Genomic DNA, 12,041 nt, shown 5'->3' with positions numbered 1-12,041 from the left:
TTATCTGCTTTTCCACGCTGAACGTTCTTGTCCAGATAACTGCGAGATTTTTCAAATTCAAAGCTCGTTAATAATTTAATGGCGTTGAAATCGATAAATTCTTGAGGAAACCCATTAAAGTCCAGCTTGGATGCATGTATGAGCTAATTAGGAGTATAGGAAGTGAAAAATCAAAAGGGCAGCTAGCTGCATGTTTTCCAGGGCACCTAAAGAGAGCATTCAGTTTTTCTCTCGAATAGAACACACGCCAAGGGTCAGCCTATTGAAAAAGTTCGCCCTTTTAGCGTTTGATGTGTTACACCCTTACTGCTATTTAAAGATATGAACATACATAGATTTTTTAATTAGAGCAGTCCGGCATTGCGGTACAACGCTGCCAAGTTTCGGTCACACTTTTTCCTTCATTAAATAAATCTCGGCGACGTCGTTCATTAAATTGAAAACAGATTCTTTTATATGCCTTATGCAAAGCAGAATGAATATTCCTTATTCCTCGTTGAAAGCATTGCACCATCTTCGCAACGAGTAGTTAAGACTGAAAGGGTTGTAAGTGGTTCGGGCGGAGTGCAGGAGGCGAGGGGGGTGGAGGGAACGCCACTGCACATCTCGAGTGGAAAATGTGATTTCTTCATCTCGTGAATAGGTTGGGAAAAAGTTTCGTCGGTCGTCGCCACACAAGTGTATTTTTGTTAAGACCGAGGCCTGCTCTACACTGAGAGAAATGAATAAAAAGTTATGGAATTGTTACCTTCCAATGTGACCCAAATTGCAGGTTTCCCTTTCGCTTTCAATAGTTATACGTACAATTTACCAGACCCCAATGATTAGTACAACCTAAATACTTGATTGAGCTCCACCAGGACAATTAGTCCCTTTGCGAGCCTGGTATATATGCATTTAAATCTTGCCTGTACATCAGTCTTTGTCACACATCCACCTCGATGCCGTTTCCTTCTGCTCCCTTGTTTCCTCATTATGCACTTCCTTTGCACAGATTTTCTCAGACTTCCATCATCATCAGGATGTCCGTACTTTTTTAATTCAATCGTTATTAGTACTTATTACGGTCTGGTATCTACCCATGCAGCCAGACTCGGTGCGTTGAAATATTAACAGTAAACGCACCCCAAGCGTGTAATCAGAATGTCGTTTAACCCTGTTTAGTATTGCGTGTGGTGGTTACGCGAAATTGCTCAACAATAAGTACCACTTTAATGTTTCATGTTCATTCATTGTCCTCTGGTTATCGATACACCGCATTTCCTGCTTACAAGACTTCTATATCTTCTGCAACTGAATCACTTGCGGTTTGGTACTGCCTTATCTGAGACTGACTAATTTGACTCGGGTGCTTTGAGATTGTTAAGCATTTAATTGGCCTTGGAGGACCAGAAACATTGGAACATAAACAAAACTGTAATCAAACTGCTTTGTGCGGCGCCATGGAGATCGTTTTTCTGAAAATTTAGTATGCCTTTTACAGTACGGGCACACTGTTTTAAATTTTTGAAATATCAAGTGAAATATCTCAGAAATTTCATCAATTTATATTTATTTCAACACGTGTTAGTCTAATCAAACAATGCTTAATGAAGAAAATTATATTTTTTTTTATCCGCCGAGAGCGACTTATCTACTTCTGCGTAATAACGTTTAACGCCAGAACTGTTGGTATCACTTTGCTTTTTTAAAATACGGACCTGAATTTTTCTTTTTTTTAAATCAGGAACTCTTTTAATTTACAGTCTAACCGCGCGTCCCGCGGTATCACGACTGAAAATGTCATCAATTTTTTTTTTGGCCTTTGTACGGTCCTGTATTATGATCAGGATTGTTATGTTTAAAACTAATTGTTCTTAAATTGGTCTTTTAAACTCTGTCAAATATAATTTAGACCTGCACATTAACAGCGCTTTGTTTTCCTAAAAAATTTCCGAGGACACAAAGACCGGGACTATTCCCTCCGAAGCAATATTTGATTTATTTTTATTGGTGAATTACTACCGTAATATTTAATCTTGTCATATTGAATTTGTTTGGAGATTTTTTAATTTGACCGTCAACTTCAATAATGACAGAATGAGTGACGTATGTGACGTAAACAAATGAAAGTTGACACTTTTGACATACTAATAAAACTAATTTGACTGTTAATCTGAAGATGCCATTTCAGTCGTTGTTTATCTAAAAAACTATTAAAAGTTATTCGACCTTGGCAGTGGTCGAATCTGGTACATGAACGAAGTTAGATGTTTAGAGTCAAATTTTGTGTGGTAGGTGTCCAGCACTCAGAAATTTAGCACTGACATTATAATTTATAATATTACAAGATAAATGAGTAAAAATCCAAACACGTGCCTTCAATAAAATTACACAACAGGCAAAAAACTAAGTGACTTCCGAAAGTACCGCCATCGTACCGTGTCTCCGTCGGAAAAGATTTGAGTATCAGGTAACCAAATTAGGTCCCTGCTTTGGTTTGACGACGGAAGTTCTGCGTCACGAGGTGTGATTGTCCGCCGGAGATGAGCCTTTTATTGTTTTATATCCGGTACTTGTTGTGTGAATTTCAGCGGTACTGCCCAGATACCTGTGATATTCTGCTTTAAAATACGTCTTCCTAGAAATTTTATATAAGTCAAGGCCAAACTCACTGAACAAGCATTAAAATACGTGTTAAAGGGAATGTATTGCCTTCTTAAGGGTACTACCTTGATCATAATAATAATAGCGGAAACTTTTTTCTTTTAGGATGTATGGGTAGGTGGGCACCCACAGTGTAGTGTGATTAAGGGTCGTACTGATTTGATTCAGACAGTTGTTTCAATACTCTAAAAAACGCTAATTTCATGGTACTCTCTTGGCACGTTCCCCAAGTGTGGCGTAAAGGATATGACGTAGGTTTTTTTCGATAGAAGGACAGTCATACTTCGTTGGGGAGTTCATTTAAATTGATGAAAGCAAATTCCGTTCATACTAAAGTAAATAAAAACTTGAGGAAATCGTCCCTTAAGATTGGTTTTTCAATGTCCAGCTAAGTAGCGACAGCTGTCGGTTAACAACTAATTAGTAATTCAAGTGTTTTTCGCACTAAACCAATAGTTGAAGTAATCGCAGTCATATGAAACACGTCTGTAATTAATAGAAACGCTTTAATTGACGCATAACCTTGTCTGTAAATTAGATAACATGAAGCTCAACCTCCGAATTTCTGTTATCATAGAATTGGTACATCGAAAAATTGGTGATAGAAAAGTTATTTAGCTAAACGCCCGAATAAGTCCTTGATAACTCGACTTTACCTACTTCTTGGGCTCTGTCGGTATTGCGCTTTGATCCGCCCAAATCAAAGCCCTGAGGCCGACTGTACTGAGTCATGTTCCCACGTATACCTTCTCAAGTTCTTATCTATTTAGCGCAGAGGGTAAATAGGTCGCTTAACTTGAATTATTATTTGAAATAATTCTAGAACTGAAAAATAAGTTGCGATTCCATGCTTAGTCTTTTTTTTTATTGATTCGTGCATTTACTAATGAATGAAAAAGCCAAATGGGATTCATATGTTTTTGGGATATGTTGAGACAGAAGTGTAAATTGGATGTAGTGCTTGTAGCCATTAAAGTTCTTAACGAGCCGAACAAAACTGGAATATTCATTAGCTAAATTTTCTATGAAATAAATTATCTTAATGCTAATCAGGAAATGCCTGGACATGAGAAAAACCAGCAAAAATGGCTTTGTACGCCTTAATTCCGCTGTCGCCTCTTAACTGTTTAATTAGTTCAACCTTTCTCTGCCACAACAATTTCAGAATAGACATTACCAAAACGGAAGTTATTAATATGCCACGATCTACATTATTTTTTTATATGCCAGTTGCAAACAACTCCATCGTGAGGATCTTTCGAACTAATGGGGGGAGCCACAAGCAAAACGATTAAGGCATTCCCCACGGTGTTTTCCTCCTTGCAGATAGATAATAGTGGCAATTTTCTAATTTCGAGCCATGAATGCACAACAATAAATGAGCTAATTAGCGTGTCAGTTAAAGTGATGACTTCGCGTCATACATTCGCACTTGGCTTAACGATGTTTATCCGCTCCTGGAAATAAAGAAAACGGAAGAAGCATTTAAAGTTTTGTATTGCCACCGAATTCGTCATCCTTAATTTAATTTTTAATTTTTTCCTAAAATCCTGCAAGAAAGCCCCGTTCTTTTTTGCATCATCCAGAGCCACTCTCGTTAATTAAGGAAAAGGGCGAAATGAATCCGTGAAGTATACGTTCTCTATATGCACCGTATTCTTACCAACCGAGGGGTAAGTTTGCGTATTTGCCGTGTTTCCCCTTTCAATACACCGTCTTAGAGGGTTAAAACAAAAGCGCCAGACTGCTCAAGTACACGTACTTTTCATCATTCTTTCCCTCCCTGGTCCCCTCTCCTATTAATATCTGAACATTCCCTTAGAAAGGGGTTTCTTTTTAAAACACTTTCCCATCACTCTATCATACAGAGTGACCACAGGTGTTTGGAATCGCCATAAGTCACGGAATAACCGCATAGTGTAACAAAAGATAAGCGTGAGCGCTATTTCCGGTGACTTCCGGTCGTCCGGTCACGCGAAACGATCACCCTGTAAGATCTGGGGTTCCCACGCAATACAGACGGTGGTATATGGGATGGGGACTAAGAAAATTCGATCATATGGTGCCTTATGGGTGCTTATGAGGGCGAAGCGGAACCAGGCCGGACGTGGAAGTATGTGCACTTGGTTGTTTGATTCGGTTTATTCTTTTCGTAATTGCAAAGGAATTAAACAAGCTGATGGGAAATCGTGCGACCTCCTGTTAGACGCGATAAAACACAAATAAAAAAAATCATTGTGGAATGTCAACGTGACAGACATGAATGAATTGGTAATAGAAATTACCCGCTAAATATTTTCCAGGGCCGTAATAAAAAAAGGAAAGAAAAGAAAAATTAATGGTCCATTTAAACATCATTGCTATGAGAGGCTAAAATATCTGAAGGAAGAAGAAACTGAAAGACAAATTTAAACTTCCTTAACTTGCGCCCCGTATATAAGGTATCCCAATAGTATTTTAAAGGACAATATCACTTTTAGCGTTAGAGATTGAAAGGAAAGGTAAACACAAAAGTTGTATAAGCAAGTACTGCGCATATTTTAAAATTATAGGGGAATCACAGGGAGTCTAAAAAAATAGCATACCTATTTAATAAAATGCTCTCAATATACATTTTGATTTCCTTGCGATCTGTGGGTGATTTCTTAGCAATTCCTATAAAGTATAAAGAAAGAAGTATCTTGGAAGGAAAGATAGAAATTTCATGGTACAGAGGTTATAGATTGCAACTCTTTGAGGTAGAAAATAACAATTTGAACGTTCTTACTTAATTTTAAAAAAAACTACCACAACATGAATTACTTTTTTTTTTTAATTGCTGTGATAGGTTCCTAGAAATTTCCGCGAAATCTCTGATAGAACCATTTAGAAAATGATATTGATAAATAATAAATGTTGGAAAAAAAATATTATTCAGGAACGCTACATTTTTCTGAGACACTTTGTATATTTTTCTATAATTTTAAAATATGCTCTAACATTAATTCTAAGAGCGATATGAACCTCTGACACAACTATACATGATGAATTACGGTTATTATTAATATTATTATTATTATTGCTATTGAGTCCATTAATTGACTGAGAGATGAACCAAAGGTATCCACATAAAATTTTTCATAACTTTCATAATTCGTTAGAAAATGAAACTCATCTAGTAGTCGGTTTTAATTAATAAAGGTTTATCACTTTATATTATAAAACCATAAAAAGGAATATTTGCGTCTTTTAATTATACCAATTTTCCCCTATTTAGCCTTAAAAATTATACTTCATTGATATTTTTTATCACATCTCTAACTCATCTCATCACTCTCTAAAAGTAGCCAAAATTAATTTTTCTAATACGGCCCATAACGCTTTTTAGCCGCTTTTCAGCAATACAGAAAAAGAAAACAAATACCGACTTGTATTCTTGGTGCACATTAGATTGTTGTTGCAGTTAAATTATAGAAATAGAGGTTGTTATATTCGATTTTTGTTTTTTATCCAAAGTAACTAAATTTATCTAAAAATAACTAGGTATTCTAACATGGCTTGTGTGCTTTCTATGGTAGAACACGTATCTTGAAATGGGTTAAATACGGATTGTTGCTGAGTCAACCATAACCCAAAGACTATAGAAATTATCGATGTTTCCGCCATTCATATTTGAAAACTAACATACCTACCTTGCAAATGAAATATTATTTTAAATGCAGAACTGTTTGATAATTGAGATATTGTTATATTAAATGTTACTAGAACTTTTTTATATAAATTATTATTAATATTTTCCGACTTTTCATGACAGATATTATGCCTTTTCTGCATTATTAATTTATGAATATTATGTGCATTTATTTCATATAAGCCGAAACCCATTGTGGTATATTGTATACCTGCATTTTCCATTTATAAATAATTCATTTAGAGTATCTGATTTTAGACTATTAGATAAACTGATTTTTTTAAAAGACTAATATCTTATTTCGTCCCGCTTTAATTATACCAATTCTCTGATATTGGAACTATTGGTCAAATTCCATAAAAGCTGTAATGAAAAAGGGATCAATGATAGAAATTTCACCACATAAGCCCGATGCAACGACGACTTTTCGTGACAGATGGGCACTAACACACTCCATGAGAAATTCAGCTAAATCGATCATCTTTCCACCAAAGCCATATGGCACCGTTTTACACGAAAAAGCACGCCTGGGGAGCTTTTTAACTCGTAATCACCTTTAAAACATAAACAGGAGTGACATGGAATCAAATTAAGTAATTTCTATATATCGCATTTTAATTGGATTTAATCATTGTCAATGATGCCAAAACCCAAGCTTAAGCTAAGTGTTTTAACATTAGTCATGAGTATCAGACATGTGTGTTAATGATGCCAACATGGTAAAGCACCGTCTCCTAAAAGCTTTGCCATTAGTACTTTGGCACTTTAGAATGAGAAACGTGACGCCTTTAGGAATAATAATAAAGAGAAATTGCCAAATTGGTTTCAAATCTTATTATTTAAAGCTTTGTGGTTGCCTACACTAACACATGTAGGCCTCAGTTTCTCTTTAGTTTCATTCACGTCAGTTCTTCTTGTGGTGCTTAGAGCTCCTCCTTCTCCACTTTTTTTTCCATTTTTTAAAAATGCAATCGATGTATAGAGTATACAAAATTATTATCAAACCCTAAAATGAGCTTCATTGTAAAGTGAAAACTGCCCTCGATCATTAGTAGCCGTTGCACAATAAGTGCACCCTATGCATGAAAATAATAACCTTCTTATTTTTCTTCCTTACACATAAAGCTCCGATTTGCGAGCTTTTATTCAAGTTTCGGCCAATCAATATCGAGCTTTGTAATACTTTGTATCCAGACAATTTTAATAACCCCACAGGCTACGGATTTCCAAATTACAACCATTGGGCCCTCGTTATGGTATTGTTACCACCACCATTTTCCTGGCACAAAATCGCCAGACTTATTATAAATAGATCAATAAGATAAATTTTACTTAAACGGAATTAAAAAGCTGTCGAGGAGATTCTCGTGGGAACCAGTTTGGGAAATCTTCACGTACCAGTATGGTTTCTTTGCCCTAACAATGGGTACTTCTTGGCGTGCTATTTGAAAGGGATAGGGGAGATTTCCGGATTTCTTTGTAGTTGAATTGTTTGGTTTGAAAAGGTGGAATATTGATGACTTTGGGTTTGATTTAAGGATAATTTAGAAGATTCGTTACATTGTGCTTTAAATTCCCTTCAGGAGAGCTTCTGAATCTGAAGGATCTAAATCAGCGTCATAGCCTAGATTGCGACCATTTTAACAAATATAGAAGTAAAATTTTATTACGTTCCAAAGTAGGAACTTTTGAACATTAATTAACACATGTATTTATACAGGATAATCCCTAATGTATGCGAAGCAGTTTAGGAGGTGCTTTAGAGGTATTCCCCTCCAGAACTGGGATTGACAATTGTATTTTAATCATTGTACCAAATTTGGAAAAAAGGATATTAATAAAACTTGAGAAAGTAAATGTGTTCTCGCAGGACATTTTACAGCATTTTTTTAGTTTCTAGCAATATCCCCTTTTCCAAATTTGTAAAAATAATTAAACTGCAGTTTTCATATGAAATCAATAATAAATTTAGTTCAGGTTTCTGCAGAATGCAAAAAAGTATTTTTAAAATTCTTTTTTTGTTCATTTTTGACTTTAAAAAAATTCAAAAAAATGTGTCCTAACAGAATAATCAAAATTTTTATTTGTTTTTAGTTATTTTGTGACCTCGAAGAATTTTTTTCATCATTCATTTATACATTTTTTCACATTTGAATTGTAAAATAACACAGTACGTGAGGCAAAGTTAATATCTGGAATAAATGGACAAAGCGCATTTCAATACCAAATCTCATTTTTTGCGTAATTTCTTCAATAATCTGTTTTATTTTGTGGCTATTTATGTTAAATTTCATGCTTTGTTTATTCGTGACTATTTATTATTATCTATCAAAAACTGATGTCAGGATGTAATCGATATAGTTTTGTCGCGACTACTTCAAAAATAAAGCAATCTTAAGTCAAATTTTCAAAATTCTTTTGGTATACCAGGGGCAAACAAAAAGTTTAAAAACGAAAGTTGATGTTAATGGCGACCTGTCATAAAATGACATATGTTACTGATGCTAGCAAAATTTTAGTTCAACATGGTATGTTCGATTCATGTTCATTTAATAATAATTTGACTTTTAAGTAAGAGTGAAAATATGTACGTCCAGAACACTTTATCACTTCTTAAAAGAAATTTATTTTTGTTCAGTCATTGCCAGTTCTACAGTAAATATATATTAACTGCTTTATTTTAGTAGAATTTATAATTTTGTCTGACTTCTTGTAATAGAACCATAATGAATCAGTTTATGGCCGCAAAAGAGTATCATAAAGACTCTTTATGATCAAACTGGATGTAAACAACCCTTTCAATGTCAAATCCACATGTTTCAGTGCAGTATTACTCTTGTTTATTGCCGGAGATTTCCCGACATGCTGAAGTAGCCCAAATACATTATTTAATTTCGAGTTTTTCTACTCAACAAACTTGTTGTTTTTATGCTGAAAGTACATATATCGACATAGATGACAATATTATTAATTTCACCTCGCACATAATTTAACTAAAATTGACGACACGACAGATTAGAAAAATTCGGACGATTTTTTTTCGGAAGAATAGAAGAAATTCGATTTTACTTTAGTTTTTATCACGTCTTTCGACAGGTGTTTCTTGACCAGCTTGAAACCTAAATTTATTTTTTCGACTTCTAATAATTGCTTCTTTGAGTTTTAGTTTAGAGTAGATTGAAATCTTTACTTTTAGATAGTCAACTGTAAAACTCTGAAAACGTAAAAAGAAATGCTGTAAAATATTAAAGCGCTGTAGAATACCTCGCAAACACTTTACGCACTCGTGCCAAAGTTAAATGCCCACAAAAATTCCTGAAAATCTATCACTGTGATTTTCGTGCAATAAAACTTTTTGTTGTAAGAATGCGAGTGCTTCTTTCAGCGGTGTGCGGTACAGCCGCTTTACCTCACGCTCGCAGCAAAAATTGTTTAAATGATGTTATATCATATGGTTCAGTTTTCTTGTATATGCAGCTGATATATTGACGAATGATTGCAAACATTGCCTTATTAGCTAAATGCAAACGAGGTATATTGTTGGAGTAAGCTTTCGCTCGCGTTGCTCAGCGGATCGCTGTTTAGGGCCCAAGCACAGCGAGTCGAAGCTCCCTCGGCGAAGCTTTCTCGACGACAACTGACGCGGCAACCGCCGCAACAGTTGTGTCGACTACGAAGGCAGGTGATCGCAAACTAAGACCCCTCTTTTCGCTTTCACGATTCCGTGACGAGACCCTTTATTTTCTCGTTTCAGGTATTGACATGGGCAACTATTCTTAAAGTGGGGACTCTCGGCTTTCTGGAGGGGGCACCTGGACGACCAATAACGCCCCAACCTATGATGTCATCGGAGGAGGAGACAGAATTTGGCTTGTATACAGATAAGCTCTTGAAGAAAACTAAAAGAACCAGACAACGTGTGGACGCCGGCGAACCGCGTAACTCGTACTCGTCGATCCCGAATTTCAGTTCGCGACCGAATTTTTTAGGCTCCAGTGGTAATTTATACAGCGCCATTTTTACCCAACACCAACAGTTCGGTCTTTTCGGACCGGGGTTCGCGCCCGCCAAAATGCTCAACGATCTGCTCGCGAGGCAGAAGAGCGAAAACGGAGGTGACAGTGAGGACTCGGTGATACGGTGTGACGCCAGTCCTCCCTCGGGGGAGGCTCTGGCCCACCACATGTTGCGGGACATCTTGCAAGGGCGAAAACACGACTTGCTCACCCTAGAACACGGACAAGACCACATCATGAACAACAACAACAACGAACCTAAAGCCAGCCCCGAGAGGACTGAGGCTGAGGCCGCCATGAAGGAATGCCTGGCCGATGCTGGAGTGGATAACAGACAACAGGCTGAGCTAGAGGATGCCATGAATGGAATGGAAACAGATTCTCTGCCGTCTCCCAAGGTGGAGCCCAATAGTCCTGCCAAACCTGAGGACGCAAAGAAAGCTCGGGTGGAAAACATTGTGTCAGGTATGAGGTCCAGTCCCGCTCCGCCCCAGGTGAATGGGTGCAAGAAGCGGAAGCTGTATCAGCCACAACAGCACGACAGTAACGCTGAGCGATATATCGACGACGAAGACGATGAAACTGAACCTATAAAACAGAAAAGAGTTGAGAAAAATTTGCTCAAATCTCAATTGAGGACTATGCAAGAACAGTTGGCAGAGATGCAACAGAAATATATGCAGTTGTGCACGAGGGTGGAGCAAGGCTCTGAGGAGAGCCAGGAAATTGAGGAAATACCTAGTGATAGTGAGCTGAGTAACAAGAGATCGCCTCCACCCTCTCCAGTTACGAACACGTCTTCCCCGACTCCTACGCAAGTGACCCCTACGCTGGCCCAGGAGGTAAGCAAGTTGAAGATCAGCCCTCCGGGCCCTCCTTTCCACAACGGACTGCTACATGCCCCGCACCATATGAACAACGCTGCAGCCATGTACCTCGGACACAAACTGCTCCTTGAACAAGAAGCTCGGCTAGCGAAGGAGGCTGCGGCCGTCGCTGAGCTCCAGCACCAGCAGCAACAGCAACCTCCACCTCCGATCCAGCCACCCACTCCAAAGCCTCCCTCTGAGCACATCACCGATCGGCTGCAAATGGTGCGGAGTATTGCCACCCCTACGGGCAGCGACTTGGAGGGCCTAGCTGATGCCCTCAAAAATGAAATAACCGCCTCATTGTCTAACTTAATCGATTCAATACTGTCGCGATTTGTGCATCAAAAACGGTCGAAAGATGCGGCTAATGCCGCCGAGCAGCTAAACAAAGATCTGATGATGGCTTCCCAAATGTTAGATAGGAAGTCACCTAGGACAAAAGTGGCAGAGCGGCCCCAAGGGCCTCCGCCGCCCCCTTGTCACAGTCATATGGTAAATGGAAACGCGGGTCCTAACTTGATGCCCGTGCACAATAACATGCACAAAACATCAGACCTTCATATTCGACCTCCAATGTTTCAGCCCCCTAAACCTCCACACGGGATTAGTCAGGCCCCCCTTTTCGGGATGAATCATTCGTTTTGTGTACAAAAACCAGAGGCCCCAGAGCAGAACGAAGCACTCAGTCTTGTGGTGGCCCCCAAGAAAAAACGCCATAAGGTATGTTAATTTAGAGGTACGGGGGATGGCGGGAAATCTCTAACGGTTAAAGATTTTCTGAAAATCTCTTTCTCCATGAAATTTCTAGTCATTCCCCGTACTATAAAGGGTCACAAT

General features: G+C 37.9%; 1 protein-coding gene across 8 annotated transcripts in view; it reads left to right on the top strand.

Moving 5' to 3' along the window:
- pros (prospero) overlaps positions 1–12,041 on the top strand; it is a 161,254-nt gene that overhangs the window by 138,186 nt on the left and 11,027 nt on the right. For 5 of the 8 annotated variants that reach the window (XM_066393557.1, XM_066393551.1, XM_066393556.1 and 2 more), the window contains one exon: positions 10,071–11,924. In XM_066393557.1, coding sequence (XP_066249654.1) covers positions 10,155–11,924 — 1,770 coding nt within the window. In that variant the 5' untranslated portion in view covers positions 10,071–10,154. Of the gene's footprint in view, positions 1–9,894; positions 9,999–10,070; positions 11,925–12,041 lie in introns of those variants that run through there. The other 3 variants (XM_066393558.1, XM_066393554.1, XM_066393555.1) reach the window with 3 other exon arrangements.

Source organism: Euwallacea similis, chromosome 9, assembly GCF_039881205.1.
Source record: "Euwallacea similis isolate ESF13 chromosome 9, ESF131.1, whole genome shotgun sequence".
Lineage (NCBI taxonomy): Eukaryota > Metazoa > Arthropoda > Insecta > Coleoptera > Curculionidae > Euwallacea > Euwallacea similis.
The sequence above is the reverse complement of the archived record's forward strand: the minus strand, read 5'-3'. Positions and strand labels throughout refer to the sequence as shown.